The 19,539-nt window shown below is 37.8% G+C and overlaps 1 protein-coding gene and 1 pseudogene across 1 annotated transcript in view; both read left to right on the forward strand.

Annotated features, from left to right (window-relative positions):
• The window catches only part of ADGRG7 (adhesion G protein-coupled receptor G7), a 66,325-nt gene extending 47,632 nt beyond the window's left edge, over positions 1-18,693 (forward strand). The window contains exons 13-16 of the mRNA XM_036109681.2: positions 1,969-2,059; positions 5,752-5,907; positions 7,949-8,105; positions 18,433-18,693. Of these exons, the coding sequence (XP_035965574.1) occupies positions 1,969-2,059; positions 5,752-5,907; positions 7,949-8,105; positions 18,433-18,693 (665 nt within the window). The remainder of the gene's footprint in view (positions 1-1,968; positions 2,060-5,751; positions 5,908-7,948; positions 8,106-18,432) is intronic.
• Positions 138-1,678, forward strand: LOC118546758 (tubulin alpha-1C chain pseudogene; annotated as a pseudogene).
• Positions 18,694-19,539: the final 846 nt, after the last annotated feature.

The raw sequence follows: 19,539 nt of genomic DNA on the forward strand, positions 1-19,539 counted from the left end.
CATCAAGAGTGACTCTAAGAAAAATAATTTGAAGAATTTATTGGGTTCCAGCAAAGAATTGTGTGAGTGATATCTAAATTTAAATTTATTCAAGGGAAAGAGGAATTAGGCCATTTAAGAATGGAAATTGTGGTTCTCCCCCGGACTCCTTGGTAGTCTGTCAGAGGGAGAACCTTGTCGCTGTCCCATCGCCTGCTCCCGCCCCGAGGAACCCTATAAGTCTCAGTCATGCGTGAGTGCATCTCCATCCACGTGGGCCAGGCTGGTGTCCAGATCGGCAATGCCTGCTGGGAGCTCTATTGCCTGGAACACGGCATCCAGCCCGATGGCCAGATGCCAAGTGACAAGACCATCGGGGGAGGAGATGATTCCTTCAACACCTTCTTCAGTGAGACGGGCGCTGGCAAGCATGTGCCCAGGGCCGTGTTTGTAGACCTGGAACCCACAGTCATTGATGAAGTTCGCACCGGCACCTACCGGCAGCTCTTCCACCCTGAGCAGCTCATCACCGGCAAGGAGGACGCTGCCAACAGCTACGCCCGAGGGCACTACACCATTGGCAAGGAGATCATTGACCTTGTCTTGGACCGCATTCGGAAGCTGGCTGACCAGTGCACAGGTCTTCAGGGCTTCTTGGTTTTCCACAGCTTTGGAGGGGGAACTGGTTCCGAGTTCACCTCCCTGCTGATGGAATGTCTCTCTGTCGATTATGGCAAGAAGTCCAAGCTGGAGTTCTCCATTTACCCAGCTCCCCAGGTTTCCACAGCTGTAGTTGAGCCCTACAACTCCATCCTCACTACCCACACCACCCTGGAGCACTCTGATTGTGCCTTCATGGTAGACAATGAGGCCATCTATGACATCTGTCGTAGAAACCTCGATATTGAACGCCCAACCTACACTAACCTTAACTGCCTTATTAGCCAGATTGTGTCCTCCACCACTGCTTCCCTCAGATTTGATGGAGCCCTGAATGTTGATCTGACAGAATTCCAGACCAACCTGGTGCCCTATCCCCGCATCCACTTCCCTCTGGCCACCTATGCCCCGGTCATCTCTGCTGAGAAAGCCTACCATGAACAGCTTACTGTAGCAGAGATCACCAATGCATGCTTTGAGCCAGCCAACCAGATGGTGAAATGTGACCCTCGGCATGGTAAATACATGGCTTGCTGCCTGTTGTACCGTGGCGACGTGGTTCCCAAAGATGTCAGTGCTGCCATTGCCATTGCCAAGCGCAGCATCCAGTTTGTGGACTGGTGCCCCACTGGCTTCGAAGTGGGCATTAATTACCAGCCTCCCACTGTGGTGCCCGGTGGAGACCTGGCCAAAGTACAGCGAGCTGTGTGCATGCTGAGCAACACCACAGCCATCGCTGAGGCCTGGGCTCGCCTGGACCACAAGTTTGACCTGATGTATGCCAAGCGTGCCTTTGTTCACTGGTATGTGGGGGAGGGCATGGAGGAAGGAGAGTTTTCCGAGGCCCGTGAGGACATGGCTGCCCTTGAGAAGGATTATGAGGAGGTTGGAGCAGATAGTGCTGAGGGAGATGATGAGGGTGAAGAGTATTAACCTGTCTGCTCCGATTTTGCACTCCGTTGTCTTGGGACTGTCTTATTTCTGTTCTGGAAGCTGTCTGTTGTGGCCCTAACTTGTCAATAAAAGTGATGTTTCTGTTTTTAAAAAAAAAAAAAAAAAAAAAAAAGAATGGAAATTGTGGTGAGAGTTACAAAGAAATCAGAAATGTGTAAGAGTAGTAGGTAGAGCCAACAATAACAGAAAGAGGCAAGCCGTTACCAAAAATGATGTCCTCTATTGACCCACATCTGTAGATCATTTGGTATATTGTCTACAGTAGAAGAACAGTACAGTCTTGAAAAGGGCCAGACATATAATTCATTCACGTTCTGTTATAATTAATTCCAGTCTTGAGTAAATTATTAATTCAATGCCTCTCTTTTACCACAGGAGTCCCGGCTGTAGTGGTGGTTGTGACAGTGGGAATTATTTTTTCTCAGAGTGGTTCACAATGGGAGTTAAACTACCGACAAGAAGAAATGTGAGTTTATATATTTTTTAAAAATGTCTATTTATTTGATATAAGAGTGTAACTGTTCAGTGATCTTGAGTCCAAGTGTCACCGTATATATGCATCTCACTTTATAAGTATCATAAGTGGGTATTTCAAATTCTCAAACAACACATTATATTTTAAATATAGTGACGTGAAAGTTGCCTATAATAAATCCTTTTGTAAATCAAGTTATTACCTTCTAAATTTATAATCTAAACTTTGTTAGATTTGTCTCCTTTTATTGAGCCTAAAAATCGTAGGACACAGTATGTGTGCTCCTTAGTAACCCTTTATCTTAGTTTTCTTATGTAGGAAACAGGAGTAACAATGATAGTAATACCCATTCTGAGGTGAGGGGTCAAGAAAGTAGGAAGATGTTTTATATTTGAAGAGCATTATCTGTGTTTATGACCAGTTTTATATTGATATGATTAGAATGAATATTTTATGATGACTTATCACACATAGAAAGTTTTCCCTGAGATTATAGTATGAATAGTTGTTACTAATGGAAATACCTGACTGCGGTGTTTGTTTTTTCTGTGAGCTGGGAGAGAAGAATTTTGAGCCGAGGGACACCTGGGTGGCTCAGTGGGTTAAGCATCTGCCTTTGGCTCAGGTCTTCATCTCGGAGTCCTGGGATCGAGCCCCACATCGGGCTCCCTGCTCAGCGAGGAGTCTGTTTCTCCCTTTCCCTCTGCTCCTTCCCCCTGCTCTCTCTTTCTCTCTCCTTCTCTCTCAAATAAATAAATAAATAATCTTAAAAAAAAAAAAGAAATCTGAGCTGAACTCTTTATGTGTATTTTTTTTTTAAGATTTTATTTATTTATTTGTCAGAGAGAGAGAGAGAGAGAGAGAGAGCATGTGCACAAGCTGGGGGAGGGGCAGTCAGAGGAAAAGCAGGCTCCCAGCTGAGCAAGGAGCCTGATGCAGGACTCGATCCCAGAACCCTGGGATCATCACCTGAGCCGAAGGCAGTGTTAACCGACTGAGCCACCCAGGTGCCCCTTTACGTGTATTTCTGCTACCAAATGGCAACTGCTCTATAATTTATCCTACCCTCTCCTTTTATAATTCAACCATTCTCACCCCCAGATTCCACCTTGAGTCCAAAAGCAACTAAAACAAAACAAAACAAAACTCTTGGAAATGTATCAATACAGCCAAGGGAAGGGTGCATACCTATGTCCAAGGCTGACAATGCCCAACTGTAGAATAGAAGGCTATCTGCCTGGCTTGATTTTAGGAGCCAAATACTCCTGGTACTATTTTTTCTGTTTAATTAGGGTTAAATATCTTTTAATGAACTTAAAAAATTTAATTCCACAATTACAGATCAGGGGTAAGATGCAACTATCTCACAGGAGAGGCAATTCACTTCAAATTGCATCACTGATTTCCTACCCTAACCTTGGGACAGGGCTAGATGTCCTCCTGTAAAAGCCTTCAGGAGAAAGAAGTCGACCATCTTAAATATATTCACACTGAGCTATGAAGAATTGAGAGCAGATTCTTTCCTGAGTACACTGTTAAATGTTAGGGAAGACACGAGGCGATGATAATAGGAGAAGCTTCTAGAGATTTGAAAGTACTTCTCAGGAGGATTTCAGTAAATTCTCAGCCAAGTGCCCTCTTATTTCTTCTGTGTAGGAGATGGCAGAATGGAGAATGACAGGAGGGTTGTCCTCCAGTTACAGATGAAAGGAGAGCCAGAGGTCCTGAAGATAAACTCGCTTGCTCTCACCATTTTATTTAAGGATAGACCTATTCTTAGGTTTGTTGATTAGAATTCTTAATTCTGTCAATGGATTGTAGGCACTACTTTTTGCTTTTTATTTCATTACAGAGACTTGAACATCATCCCAATTTCCTTCTAGGTCATTCAGATTAGAAATATGATTTCTAATAATTTAAATTATAACAACATTCCAATGCAAGACAATTTAGAAATCCTTTGACATGTATAATAATGGTGCTTTACCTGCAGGGGAAAGAAAACATACATTAATTCAATGCCAAATATGTGCCAGGGCTTCTCACATCATTTTGTTAATACCCAAATGCCCACCTGATACCGGCACTTGGGTGTCTAATGGGACATCTAGTGGTCTTCCCTCCCAAACCTGCTCTTCTTATCTTCCCCATCTCAATTAATGGTAATTCTGTCCTTCTAGGTACTCAGGCCAAAGAATCTGGAATCAACCTTAATCCTCCTACATCTCACATCCAACCTAGAAATAAATCCATTGCTTTACTTTTATATATATCTGGAATCAGACTATTTCCCAACATCTCTTCTCATCCAAGCCACCAGATTATTGTAATAGACTCCTAGCTGATTTCCTACTTTTGCATGTGCTCTTCTATTATCCCTGCATCTAGCAAGATTAATACTTCCAAAACTCAAGATAGACAAATAATCCAATTAAATAATGGGCAGAAGACATGAATAGACATTTTTCCAAAGAAGACATCCAGATGGTGAATAGACACTTGAAAAGATGCTCACCATCACTCATCATCAGGGAAATACAAATCAAAACTACAATGAGATATCGCCTCACACCTGTCAGAATAGTTAAAACCAAAAGCACAAGAAACAACAAGTGTTGGCAAGGATGCAGAGAAGAAGGAACCCTCTTGCATTGTTGGCGGGAATGCAAATTGGAGCAATCACTGTGGAAAACAGTATGGAGGTCTTTAGGGTTTTCTATATATATAGTATCATGTCACAAAGAAGAAATTTTGGGGCTTTTTTGTTGTTCACTGCTAATATCTGATATCTAGAACTAGATATCACATAGCATGTAGCCCATAAATACTTATTAAATAAATGAATTCATTCTTGCCACAATGCCAGGAAGTGATTACTATACCTCACAGATGAGGAAAAAAACAAAAACAAAAACACCACCATAACCATTTGCAACAATAACAACAACAAAAACCTCAAAACGGATGCAGTGAGGTTAAATAACTATTAAAATATTTAAAAAATATATTTTAAACATCAAACTTTTAGAATATCCATTAATAAGTGACTATGTAAATAACTATTACAAAATAATGGACTACTATGCAGCTATAAAAAATAATGACAGTCTTCATAATCTCATCTGGAGTGATCTCCAAGATATGTTGTTAAGTAAGTTATAGAGGTACCACATGTTATTATTTGTTTAAAAATCAGAAAAAAACTATATTTGCTGACAAATGCATACCCTAAATCTGGAAGAATACACAAGAAACATTGATTAGCACCAGAGACTAACCTAGGTGACTAAGGATAGTTGTAGGAACAGTTGTCTCTCTATGATGACTTGTACCTTTAAAATTTTGAGCCACCTAGATGTGCTTCATGTTCAAAAATGAACTAAAAGAATAACTTGCCTAAAGTCAGACACCTAGTAAGTGATAGAGTGACTTTTTAATTTGGGACTGCCTGATTTAAAAGCTGTTTCCTTTCCACTAGCCCATACATCAAGAAATATGACAGAACTAATGTCTTTCATTTTTTTTTCTAGTGGTTGAATTCTTGAAAGTCATTTCAAATATGCAAAGGGATATTGGCTTTTAGCAATTCTCTCAGTAAAGTGAATGTCAGTAATGTTAATAGCATAGAGAACCAGTATGTATAACATTTTTAATCTACTAAAATCATTTTTTTTTCCCCATAGCTGCTGGCTGGCAGTTTCAGGAAACGGTGGTCTTATATCAAGCCCGTTGTTGTGGTCATTCATGATACCTATCACCATTATCCTCATCAACAATATTGTTATATTTATTATCATTATAGTCAAAGTGATATGGAAGACTAACCAGAATCTGACAAGGTAAGATTACCCATTAGTGGGATCTTCCAGGCATGACTCATGTAGTACATAATACAGCACCACAATACATCCACAGAGCCTAAAAGAGTTTTCAGACTTCTGGGACAATGGCAAGGAGATGTGGTTTGCAGGGCAGATTTTCTTTTAAACTTTGTCTCAGAAAGTGAATCTTCTCCTCATCTTCCAACAATATGGAACTGCATTACATAATACACTTTCATGCTGTATGAGCCCAACTAAAAACTAAACACAAAGACTTCAAAAAAAGAAAATTTCTCTCCCAACCCCAAATATTCAAGAAATCAGATTTGAATCATTAAAGAAATGAGAAGATTGTGAGGAGATGCTAGTAACTGTATTTCATTTTACAAACTAGTAGCTGCAGGCTATATTTTACATGTGTTTCTTGAATCTGATAGTGGCTTTAAGTTTTTAAAATTAGTTTAAAACATATAAAAATTGGGAGATTTCAGTTAAAAATTATATTTTCTCTTGAAAAAATTGGAACATCTGGCAACATTGCACCCACATTTCCTGCAGGTGGACATGTGCACTCTGGTTTATCAGTTCCCGTGTGTGCCGCTTCTCTCCTTACTATAACCTTCCTAACCTCCATAAGCATTTTCACTGTTGTCCCTGTAAACAAAAAAGCTTTCAGTTGGAGAGGTAAAGAATAGAAACTATTAAACAGATATACTCTCCTTAACCTCACCTCCAACATCACAATTGGTTAGAAAACAGTGCTAATGAGGCCATGAATCCAGGTTTAATTTTACAAGACTGTGTTTATCCCCAGTATATCTATTATAAGCACATCTGTGAGCTTTGTTGGTCACCAAATGGATCCATTTGGTATGAACAGATGGGTGAAAACAACCATCATTAGTGGGAATATCATCTTTAATATGTGCTTTACTGATCAAGAGTAAGTATCATCCTTCCTATATGAATGATAATCCATATTGAGGGGAAATGCGGGGGAAAAGTCTATCATTGGTAATCATTCAAACCTTTGTTTTATTAGCAATGCAGAAACATTTTGGTAAAATTTTCTTAGCCTAATTGCAGAGTAGGTTATATTTCCTCTATACGAAACAGTATCATTTTGGCCACAGACAGCAACAATTTTGTATATCTAGATTTTGGCTGACAGCTCATGGTTCTTAAATTAGCTTAGTCACAGTGAAAAGCAGGTTACAATTTCATTGTTTAACAAATTATCTTTCATGTATCAGTTAGCTTTTGCAGCATAACAAACCACCCCAGAACTTACTGGCTTAGAGTGACAAATATTTATTATTTGTCATAAGTTTGAGTGTTGGTCAGGTACTTGTTCTGGTCTTCTTGAAAATGGATGGATGATCTAAGATGACTTATTTTTGTGCCTGGTGGTGGGTGGGTGGTTGGTTTTGAGTGGGAGCTGCTTAGTTGGGAAAGCTAATCTCTATTCTGTGTAGTCTCTCATCATCAATTAGGCCAGTCCAGGCTTCTCAATATAGTGGTGTCAGGGTTCCAAAGAACAATAAAAAAAAAGGCCAGCAAAATGCTTTCAAGCTTCTGCTTATGGAATAATTGCTAACATCCCACTGGTAAGTCATATGGCTGAGTTCAGATTCCTTCATTTTTACATTTTAAGAACCTTTCATTCCCATATCACCCTACATTGTGGGAAGGTCCCAGATGCCCAGAAAAGGAATTTCTCACTGGCTGATCCACAAAATAATCACCAAGATAAAATTCCTTTCCAAAGAAAACATCGATTTGTGTGTGTGTGTGTGGTATTTGCCTGCAGTAGTAGATAAAGGACTGTTTATTCCTAAGTTTTAGGCAAGTTTCACTGTATTCCTTAATGAAGCTTGCTAAATCAGATTTTACCCAGATATAGGTCTAACATGGTTTTCTACCTAATGCATAATATTGTTAAATAGTATATATGGGCACCTGAATATGTATTCTCAATTAGAGGGTAACAATGATATTAATAAGTAAAATGGTATTAAGAAATAAAACCATGTTTTCTTTCTTGCTTTCTCTTACCTAGCACAAAAAAGATTTCATTCCTAAAGAAGATTCTTAGTACATTATCTATCACAGTTGTTTTTGGAGTAACCTGGATTCTGGCATACTTTATGCTAATTAGTAATGATGACGTCAGGATTATCTTCAACTACATGTTCTGCCTTTTCAACACTACTCAGGTATGGTGTGGATTAGTCTGAAGGTAACAGATCATGCAGTGGTGGGGATGATATCACCCTGGACTAAACTAAAGGTGACCTTGAAAATCATTGCTTAGTTACCTTTAGGAGACTCTATTTTCAATACATTTTGAAGGAAGAGGAAAGAAAGCTCCTTATGACTTACCTACTATGTTCTTTCCTGGGCACAGTTCATAGAATATAATTGCAGTACGGTTAGACCATGTTAATCCCTGTTCTCTTAGCAGAAGAGATTTTGTCCAGCAACTGGCTTGGCAAACACCTCCTGATTCCTTTTCTCCCATGTAATAGGTTCACGACAGCTCCTCACCAGGGTTGATATGGTTGATATGGTTGATATGGACAATGTTACAGTTACTATTGGAGCTTAGACCACAGTGCGGTTGGCTGAATTTTTTCTTTCTCTTCCTTTTTAAAATTTCTATCCTTACCAATATTTTTGTCTGGTTCTCTCCATTGCTGAAAGAGGAGTATTAAGATCTCCAACTGTGACTGTGAATTTGTTTATTTTCCCTATAATTCTGTCAATTTTTGCTTCACACATTTTGAAGTTCTGCTATTAGATGCATATACATTTATGATTGTGATGTCTTCTGAGTAAATTAACTATTTATCCTTTGGAAATGTCCCTCTTTAACTTTTATAGCACCCTTTGTCATGAAGTCTATTTTATCTGATCTCCAGCCTTCTTGTGTATATTGGTTGAATGGTATGTATTTTTTAATCCATTCACTTTCAACCTATCTGTGCTTTTACATTTAAAGTATGTATCTTGTATGTAACAAGTAGATACATACATTTAAAGTATGTATCTTGTACATAGCAAATAAAAGGGTAAGATCTTTTATTCATTCTGACAATCTCTGTCTTTTAATCAGTGTTTAGTCCATTTAGAGCTGATGTAATTATTAATATGGGTGAATTTATATCTACCATTTTACTATTTGTTTTCTGTTGCCATTCCAGTTCTTTATTCCTCTGTTTACTTTCATTTTTGAAGGATATTATCCTTGAATATGGAATAATGGGTTGATAGATTTTTTTTCCCTTTTAGTATTATGAAGTCATTTCACAAACTTGCTCCAGTTTCTAATGAGACATCCTCAGTGTTTCATATTCTTCCCCCCGCCATATGTACTGTATTATTTCTTTTGGTTGCTTTCAGGAACTTCTCTTTATCTTTGATTTTTAGCATTTTCACCAAGATATGCCCAGATATTATTTTCTTTGCATTTATTCAGCTTGGAATTACTGAGCTCCCAGGATCTGTTTATTTATATCTTTCACCAAATTTGAGGAATTTTTTATCTTTATTTTTTCAAATAGTTTTTCTATCCTGTTCTTTTACTTTTCTCTTTTTTGGGGGATTTAATTATATGTATGTTGGACCACAGGTCCCTGAGCTGTTTATTCTTTCTCATTCCTTCTTCTTGCTATTCATCAGATTCTTTCTCATTCCTTCTTCTTGCTATTCATCACATTCATCTTAGTGATCCATCTTCAAGGACATTGATTTTACCTTTAATCATTTCCAGTCTGCTGTTTACTCTCTAGTGATTTTTATTTCAGATATTGTACTTTTTTAGTTTCAGAGTTTTTTTCTTTCTTTTTTTTTTTAAAGATTTTATTTATTTATTTGACAGAGAGAGAGACAGCGAGAGCAGGAACACAAGCAGGGGGAGCGGGAGAGGGAGAAGCAGGCTTCCTGCCAAGCAGGGAGCCCGATGTGGGACTCGATCCCAGGACCCTGGGATCATGACCCAAGCTGAAGGCAGACGCTTAACGACTGAGCCACCCAGGCACCCTCAGAGTTTTTTTCTTATCATTTTTCAGAGATTTTATTTTGCTGATATTTCCTAATTTGGGGTTTGTTATGAGTACACCCTACGCATATCATAGTAACACTTTAAAATCCTTGTCTGCTAACTCTAGTAATTTTGGTTGTTTCCTGGACATTGTAGATAATACATGTAGCAACTCTTCATTCTGTATTATTCCTACCAAGAATGGAGTTAGCATATAATTAACTTAGCTGGACTAAAACTGAAAACTATCTCCTCTAGGGAGGACAACATTGGAAACCTCTGTTTAGTCTTTTTAGCCTCAGACAGGCTTCTTAGAGTTCTCTCCATGCATTTATAGTTCAGAGGTCAATTAGAGATTTGGGCAGAATTTATAAACAGAATCTGGGCCTCCCGCTCTCTGTTTCCTCCTGGATAGTCTGAATATTTCTTCCTTATTTTTCAGATTCTGTAGTTGCCCTAAACCCTGTCTTCCAGTTCTTCAACCTAGTAAGACTGCCTATTTAAACTCCAGGTTTAGTCACCCTGTGTGGGCTGATCAGACTGTGCCTTCTGGCTAAAAGATATTAAAAACAAAACAAAACAGGAATCCTACCCAGTTCAGTTCCCTTTTTCCCAACTGTAGATTCTCCTTCCAGTTTCAGACTGCTTTTAGTTGTCCTTCAGTATCTTCAGGTAGGTTTTAAAAACTGTTTGGTCCAGAGTTATAGTTGCTATCTGCAAGAGGGTTGATTTGAAGAGCAGAACCTTATGAAGTTGTTTTTATAATGTAATTATACATAAGACTGAAGGTGTTTTTATTCCTTGAGTCTTATCTCAAGATATTTAATTATAAATCTTTAAAAAATATTCCATTCATATTTTGTTTTAAAATTGGCAATGAAGATTTATATTCTTTTTCTTTTTTGTAACCCATTCTATTAATATATTGGGGGCATCTACTCTAAGAAGCAGAACATTTAGACTAAGGATTATAGTCACCTTCTAATTTTTATCATGGCAAAAATAGTGACATGAATGAACAAAAATGTTAGATTAAAAATGAAGATAATTCTGTTTGACCTTAGAGGATTTTTGTTTGTGTATATGCATGGAGAATGTCAAACTCTAAGATAAGACAAATATGCATTATTGAAAGACTTATCTTGAAATCGGAATTTCTCTCTGTGCTTAACTCTGTGCCTCCTCTCATAGTGAACAATGGCTTTTACTCTGATGAAAAATACTACAAAGACTTTTCCCTCTGTATATGGAGTCTTACTGTTTGTCTTTATACAATTTAATGCTGTATTATCATGTTCCTAGAAATTTATGGATATTGTATATTTCTGGTGCATTGTATCTTTCATCATTATAACAAGTCACTCTCAGTTCCATTTTGTCTTAAATCTGATTTTCCATATATTAATGTAGCAACTTCTAATTTGTTTTTCTTTGATCTTATCTATTTATACAGTTTTTTTTTTATCTTTAAGCTTTCTGTGGCACTTTGATTTTGACTTACCTCATTTTAGATCCCATATATTTAGATTTGTGTTTTTTAATTTTTTATTTATTTTTTAATTTTAATTTTAATTTTTAAGATTTTATTTATTTACTTGAGAGAGAGACAGAGAGACAGAGACAGAGAGAGCACAAGCAGGGGGAGAGGCAGAGGAAGGGGAAGAAGCAGATTCCCTGCTGAGCTGGGAGCCCAACATGGGGCTCCATCCCAGGACCTGGAGATCATGACCTGAGCTGAAGGCAGACTCTTAACCATCTGAGCCACCCAGGTGCCCCTCGATTTGTGTTTTTTTAAATCATTTTCTCATTGTTTTTCCATTTTATTAAAAAAGTTAAACTTTTAGCTATTTAGCTGAATGTTAGCCATCAGAATTAATATGTTTGATCTTATTCTGTCATCTTATTCTTTTTTCACATCAATTCATTTCTTCCTAAGTTTTATATATATTGTGCTACAAAAATTATGCATTCTTTTACTTAGCCTTCTTTAATTATTGGGACATTTTCATTCTGTTAATTATTATCTTTGTTTATTAAACATTACTACAGCTTTGTAAGATACAATTTTCAATTTCCAGAATAAAACAATATATATTGACTCCTCCCTTTTTGAGGTAAAAACATTAACACAGTGTAGCTGCTTCCGGTCTCTTGGTTTATTGGTACAACTTAAAATTTACTCCGCAATTATTGTTGTTAAATTAGAGTGTCTACATTATTTTCTTTCAAGAGATATTTATAATACTTGGATTATATTTGATAATTATCTCAATTGCATTTTCTTTTCTTTAAAAAATTCTTTTTATTGAAGTATAGTTGACATACCTACAATTTCTTATGCTTAAATAGTCTCAATGCCTTTTGCTAGTCCTTTTATACTGAAATGTCCAGTTATTTTGACTTTTTAATCTTAATGAATCTCTCATTAGTATATTTTTGAGTAATTGTTTAATAGGTAGCTGGTAAATATATATATTTTTTAATTTTATTATGTTATGTTAGTCACCATACAATACATCATTGGTTTTTGATGTGGTGATCCATGATCCATTGTTTTCGTATCACACCCAGTGCTCCATGCAGTACGTGCCCTCCTTAATACCCATCACCGGGCTAACCAATCCCCCTCCCCCCTCCCCTCTAAAACCCTGTTTGTTTCTCAGAGTCCATAGTCTCTCATGGTTCATCTCTCCCTCCAATTCCCCGCCCCCATTTTCCCCTTCCTTCTCCTAATGTCCGCCATGCTATTCCTTATGTTCCACAAATAAGTGAAACCATATGATAATTGACTTTCTCTGCTTGACTTATTTCACTTAGCATCATCTCCTCCAGTCCCATCCATGTTGATGTAAAAGTTGGGTATTCATCCTTTCTGATGGCTGAGTAATATTCCATTGTATATATGGACCACATCTTCTTTGTCCATTCATCTGTTGAAGGGCATCTCGGCTCTTTCCACAGTTTGGCTATTGCGGACATTGCTGCTATGAACATTGGGGTGCATATGGCCCTTCTTTTCACTACATCTGTGTCTTTGGGATAAATACCCAGGAGTGCAATTGCTGGGTCATAGGGTAGCTCTATTTTTAAATTTTTGAGGAACCTCCACACTGTTTTCCAAAGTGGCTGTACCAACTTGCATTCCCACCAACAGTGTAAGAGAGTTCCGCTTTCTCCACAACCTCTCCAACATTTGTTGTTTCTCTCCCTGTCAATTTTTGCCATTCTAACTGGTGTAAGGTGGTATCTCAATGTGGTTTTGATTTGGATTTCCCTGATGGCTAATGATGATGAACATTTTTTCATGTGTCTGTTAGCCATTTGTATGTCTTCTTCAGAGAAGTGTTTTTTCACATCTTCTGCCCACTTTTTGACTTGATTATTTGTTTTTTGGGTGTTGACTTTGAAACATTCTTTATAGATCTTGGATACCAGCCCTTTATCTGTAGTGTCATTTACAAATATCTTCTCCCATTCTGTGGGTTGCCTCTTTGTTTTGTTGACTGTTTCCTTTGCTGTGCAGAAGCTTTTTATCTTGATGAAGTCCCAAAAGTTCATTTTTGCTTTTGTTTCACTAGCTTTTGGAGATGTATCTTGAAAGAAGTTGCTGTGGGCGATGTCAAAGAGGTTACTGCCTATGTTCTCTTCTAGGATTTTGATGGATTCCTGTCTCACATTGAGGTCTTTCATCCACTTTGAGTTTATCTTTGTGAATGGTGTTAGAGAATGGTTGAGTTTCATTCTTCTGCATGTGGCTGTCCAATTTTCCCAGCACCATTTATTGAAGAGACTGTCTTTTTTCCATTGCATGTTTTTTCCTGCTTTGTCAAAGATTATTTGACCATAGAGTTGAGGGTCCATACCTGGGTTCTCTATTCTGTTCCATTGGTCTATATATCTGTTTTTGTGCCAGTACCATGCTGTCTTGGTGATCACAGCTTTGTAATATGGTAGCTGGTAAATATTAATGAGGACTTTCCTACCTGGTAATTTTTCTTTAGGTACCATGACACATGAACCACAAATTAGCTTGGCATTTAATTCTTGGCAGTAATCTTTTTTTTAATTGAAATTCTATAGACTTACTAAGATTTTATGTTATGCAAAAAGGTCAAAATTCTTCTTTTGTTTTTTATTCCCATTCTTATGCAATTCCTTAAAATTAAAAAAAATAGTTTTGGACTCCTAGGAAGTTATAAAAATAGTACAGAGAGTTCTTATGTACCCTTCACCCAGCTATTTTAATGATAACATCTTATGTAACTATAATACACTGTCAAACCTAGGAAACTGACATTCGTATAATCCACATAGATTATTTACTTAGAGGCTTTAAACTCTTGAAGTGATGACTTTAATTCTAGCTTTATTAATTTTACTATGAATTAAATTAATAAATATAATTTATCAAATTAAATAGAATTATTGTAGTTTTCTAAGTTTATTTGTCCCTTTTCTTCTTGTACTCAAAAATTAACTTTTTATACATTCAAGTCTCACTTCCTTAACTAGATTTCCAGTTTTCTCATGCTCATGTGTATCTTTCATTGTAGATAATCAGGATGTTTGATATCAGGATGGGCTATACTTGTCTAATATTTTGTGAAGCAACTGCAGTGTTCGATGATTGTCTTGTTGTCACTGAGAGTAACCACTGTGGGAAGCTGGTTTCATGTTGGTTGTTTTTGGCTCTGGTCAAATATCACTGAGGAGACAAGTCTTTGATACAAAATGGAAACTATTGGAAAGAGCATTAGATGAATTTGACTGGACCACAAATGTCGAGAAGTCCGTATAGTGCAGCGTGGGGAGATGCTTGGCTGTTTAAATTGTAACCACCACATTTAATGTTTGTAAGCACCTCACCCTCTATTCCTGGTGGCCCTCTCCAGTATCTTTTGAGAATTACTGCCTCAAGCAATGGATATGTGCCTGCCACTAAATTTAGATGAATATAAGGCAGTTTTTCACTGTTGTTAACACCTAATTGAAACTCCCCAGAAGGGAAATAAATAGGACAATCTTAGTCTGGATTGCCAGTTGACCCATGGGCTTGTTGCCTAGAGTGATGAGGAATATGGAAAAGTACCTGGAGGAGATATAATCAAGGATATTCTCTCCTCTATGCATATGAGGGGCACATTATAAAATAGAGGCTCCTTACAAAATGTTAATACCATCTGGTAAAATTGAGGGTGGTCATATGGCAAGAGCACTGGGCTAAAAGGAGATTTAGGCTCTCTTCCAGCTTTACCATTAATGATCATATGATTTTAGGAAAGTCATACAATCTCTCTGAGTGAAGTATGTAAAATATAAAATGGGGGGGTGTTAAAATTGGTGCTGTGTTTTTCAAAGTGGGTCTGAATATTATTGCCTGTGTGAGAATTTACATAGTATTTTAAAATGCTTATTCCTGGGCTTCATCCCTTTCCTAGTCAGTCAGAATCTATGTGGTAAGAGCTAGAAATCTTCACTTTAAACAAGGTTTTGATTTTTATGTACACTAAAGTGACTAGTTTACACATAAGCCTCCTTCTAGATTTAGAATGCTATAATTCTAACAGACATTTACTAAGTGCTATAGATATTACTTAAAAAGCAAAATTTGATATTTGTGCTAGTGAGAATTAGTTTGATCCATACATTTTGTGTTTTTCAGTAACATCTTTGGGATTTTAGGGAGTATAGAAGTACACAGTTTCACAGGATGGTGTCTTTATGAATTCTCCATGGTCTAGGTCTTTTCCTAATAGTCGCAAAACCAGAGAGTCTGTCTTTGCCGTAGAATTAAATATGAAAGAGTGTACTCCACAAAGAGGACCGGATTTCTCATGTCCTCAAAATAAATCTCTCTCCTTTGAACATCAGGATGGCCAGTGACCAGTTTTGCCCTTCTGAAACCTATGTCCCTATGCATCCTTCCTTGTGTCATCAAGGCCTTCATCAGAGGAGTAAATATCACCTGTTGGATAATGATCAAATTAATCTTCCTGTTTTTGGTCGGAGAACTGGTCCATCTCTTGCCAACATGTATTGATTTTATTAGTTAAAGTCTCAGGGTCTTTGGGTGATCTTACCAGAGCACCGGAGTATCCTACAACAGTATTCATAGGATATGATTCTAGAAATAGATCCTAATAAGGCTTGGGCCCTAGAGATGCTAATCTGGAGATATCATGGATTTTTTATTTTTTTTTATTTTTTTATTTTTTATTTTTTATTTTTTAAAGATTTTATTTATTTATTTGACAGAGAGAGATAGTGAGAGAGGGAACACAGGTAGGGGGCAGTGAGAGAGGGAGAAGCAGGCTTCCCGCGGAGCAGGGAGCCCGATGTGGGGCTCGATCCCAGGACCCTGGGATCATGACCTGAGCCAAAGGCAGACGCTTAACTGACTGAGCCACCCAGGCGCCCCATATCATGGATTTTTTAAAGTAACTTTTTATTTCTAAATAGTTTAAAACAAGAAGTTGCAAAAATAGTGTAGAGTTCCCAGGTACTCTTTTCCCAGCTCTCCCAATGATAATATCTTTTTAAAAAAATTTTATTTATTTATTTATTTTTAAAGATCTTATTTATTTGAGAGAGAAAGAGAGCAAGCACAAGCAGGGGGAGCAGCAGGCAGAGGGAGAAGCAGGCTCCCCGCTGAGCAAGGAGCCTGACATGGGACTCAATCCTAGGACCCTGGGATCATGACCTAGGCCAAAGGCAACTGCTTAAGTGACTGAGCCACCCAGGCACACCCCCAATGATAATATCTTCTATAACCCTTGTACATCATCAAAATCAAGAAGTGAACATTGGCACAATACTGTTACTCAACTACAGATGTCATTTAGTCTGCTATTTCCAGCAAAGGATGTTAATCAACAGTATTCATGTCATGTCATGACAGATGTCATTTAGTCAGAGAAATTAATGGGGGACTCTTAGATGCTGTCATATACTTTATAATATCCTTCTATTGCAGTTCAAGCAAGAGGCAGAGTAGTACGTTGGCTAGAAGAGTTTTGGAACCAAATGGAGTTGAGTCCAACTCCGACTCCAGTGATTACTGGTTGGGTAATCTTAGGCAAGTTACTTAATTTATCTGAGCTATAGTTTTCTCATTTGTAACATGGGGATAGTAAGGCTTATTACAGGGTTGGTATTAGGATTAAATGAGAAGAATTAAATGATGAGGATTAAATGAAAAGCAGTGTCTGATACCAATAGGATTAAGGGGCAGTTTTCATTTTAAAAGTGCACAGAAAATGTGTTCAGGCTTTTGTGGATTAATTTCTCATGCACATCTGATCTTTGTATCAGAATCAAAAGGACAGAAAAGCAATGAATAGAAGTGCTTACAATTTTTTTTCTTAAATGCATGAGATTTTTAGTTATGTTACTAAAATGCCAAGAACTATACAATCATAGAATGTTAGAACTGGAAGAAGAATTAACTGACCCACAGTGCATCTACCTCCTTCAGAAACTGAAGATAAAAGATGTTAGGAAAAAAGTGAAGTTACTGTGGTATACTAAAACATAAATATTTGGTCTTTGTCCTCAGTTCCTGGCACGTAGATCCTAAAATCCGAGGAATTTGTGGAGTGATATGAGTGTCTTTTGTGTACCAATGAATGACTGGTGGCTGGGGTCCCTAGGTAGCTTCAGGCTGGAGGCTTGTTGCCAGAAAGACCAAACCTGGATTAGAAGCTTGGAACTTTCAGCCCCACCTCCAGGAAGGGGAGAGGGGCGAGAGATTGAGTCAGTCACCCATGGCTAATGATGTAATTACCAAACCCATATAATGGAACCTTCGTAAAAACCCCTAAATGAAGGGGTTTGGAGAACTTCCAGGTTGGTGAACATATTGAAGAGCCAGGAAGGTGGTGTACCTTCCTCCATACCTTGTTCCAGGATCTCTTCCATTTGGCAGTCCCTGAGTTGTATCCTCTATAATAAACAGGTAATAGTAGGTAAAGGTTTTTTCTGAGTTCTGTTAGTAGTTCTAGCAAATTATCAAACCTGAAGCAGGGAGGTGGGTTGTGGGAACTCCCGACTTTGTTGTCAAGTCAGACAGAAGTATGGGTAATGTGGGGACCCGATATTTCTGACTAGCATCTGAAGTGAAGGCAGTCATAGGTCTGAGCCTTAACCTGTGGAATCTGACACTAACTCTGGGGTTGTTAGTGTCAGAATTCAGTTGAATTGTAGGGACACCCAGTTGGTATCAGGAAGAGAGAGCGCCTCTCAGTGATAGAGCCAACATGTGGTGAACTGGGACCTGAATTCAGGTCTTTGAACTCTACCGCTTACATGTAGCACTTTCCATAGTAGAAGAACATCACCTCAGCCCTCTGAGACAACAAAGTGCTCAGCTGCTGCAGATGTAAACTCGAGTTGGAGAGTTGTTGTGCATGATGAGAAGGGTGGGTGGCAAAGTAAAATAAATCTCTTCCCTGATTCTGTATCTCAATGCTGATCTAACATTAAACTTTTATTCTATCTGCCAGGGATTACAAATTTTTATCCTCTACACTGTCAAAACAAAAGTCTTCCAGCGTGAAGCTTCCAAAGTGTTGAAGTCGCTGTTGCAGTCAACTGGGAGAGTGAGGTTGCTGCCCTCGGTGGCCCCCCTGAGGCTGCGTGTAAGGATGTATAACATGCTCAGGTCGTTTCCAGCCCTAAGTGAACACTTTAGGCTGCTGGAACCATCTGTAATTGTAGAAGAGACGACATTCTCTGAAAGTGACCAAGCAGACTCAAGCATCTAGACAGTGAAACTATTACCTTTTGTAATCCTCTTTTTGTACAACTCACGTTAAATTTTGCTTATTCTGTTTCTTTCCTTTATTACTCAGTCCTCCCAGAAAGTCTCCCTCAATATATTTTGCTCAAGGCTAAGAATCAGGTAAAACCTGTTGTTTATTATCATCAGGGATAATGGATTTGGTAGTTTTTCTATTATTCAATAGATTCTCACGTGAATGAAGTGAAGAATTCCACCCAGCATTCAAGATAAGTCAAGTTATCATTGTTACTTATATCATAAATGTGACAAACTTTGGTAAAACAAATTCTTTTACAATTTACTAAAAAGAACATGAGGAGAAAAATATATCTTCCAGAACAAAATGGCTCCTAATGAACCCTGCAGGGAGTTGCTTATGTATAATAATACTTTTGATCTGTAAATATTTTAATTTGTATGTGCTTATACTTTTATTTCTACTTCAGGATTTTGCACCCAGTTTAACCTCTGGAAAGGGATTTTTTTTTTTTTTTTCTGTTCAAAAAAAAGAGCATGTTTTGGTGACCGGAGGATTTAGCTATATAAGAAATGGGCAGTGAGACACAAAAAAATGAGCTGGTTACTGAAGCCTTTGTATATTTCCTTCTGGTTCTTGATACATCTCTCCTTTTATTGATGAAGTGACACTGAGACTCTTTAAAGTGAAAAGAAAGATCACCAAAGAGCCTCCTTTAGCCTGAGAGTGGAGTATATATGTGTTCCCTTGGTGATTTTAGTTTTCTTTGCACTTTTTCAGTCTTCTTGGGAGTACAGCAACCAAAATTCCCTATAATTTTCCTGGAATGGCTATACAAAAATGTGCAAACTT

The sequence above is a fragment of the Halichoerus grypus genome, chromosome 1 (genome assembly GCF_964656455.1).
Source record: "Halichoerus grypus chromosome 1, mHalGry1.hap1.1, whole genome shotgun sequence".
NCBI classification, from domain to species: Eukaryota; Metazoa; Chordata; class Mammalia; order Carnivora; family Phocidae; genus Halichoerus; species Halichoerus grypus.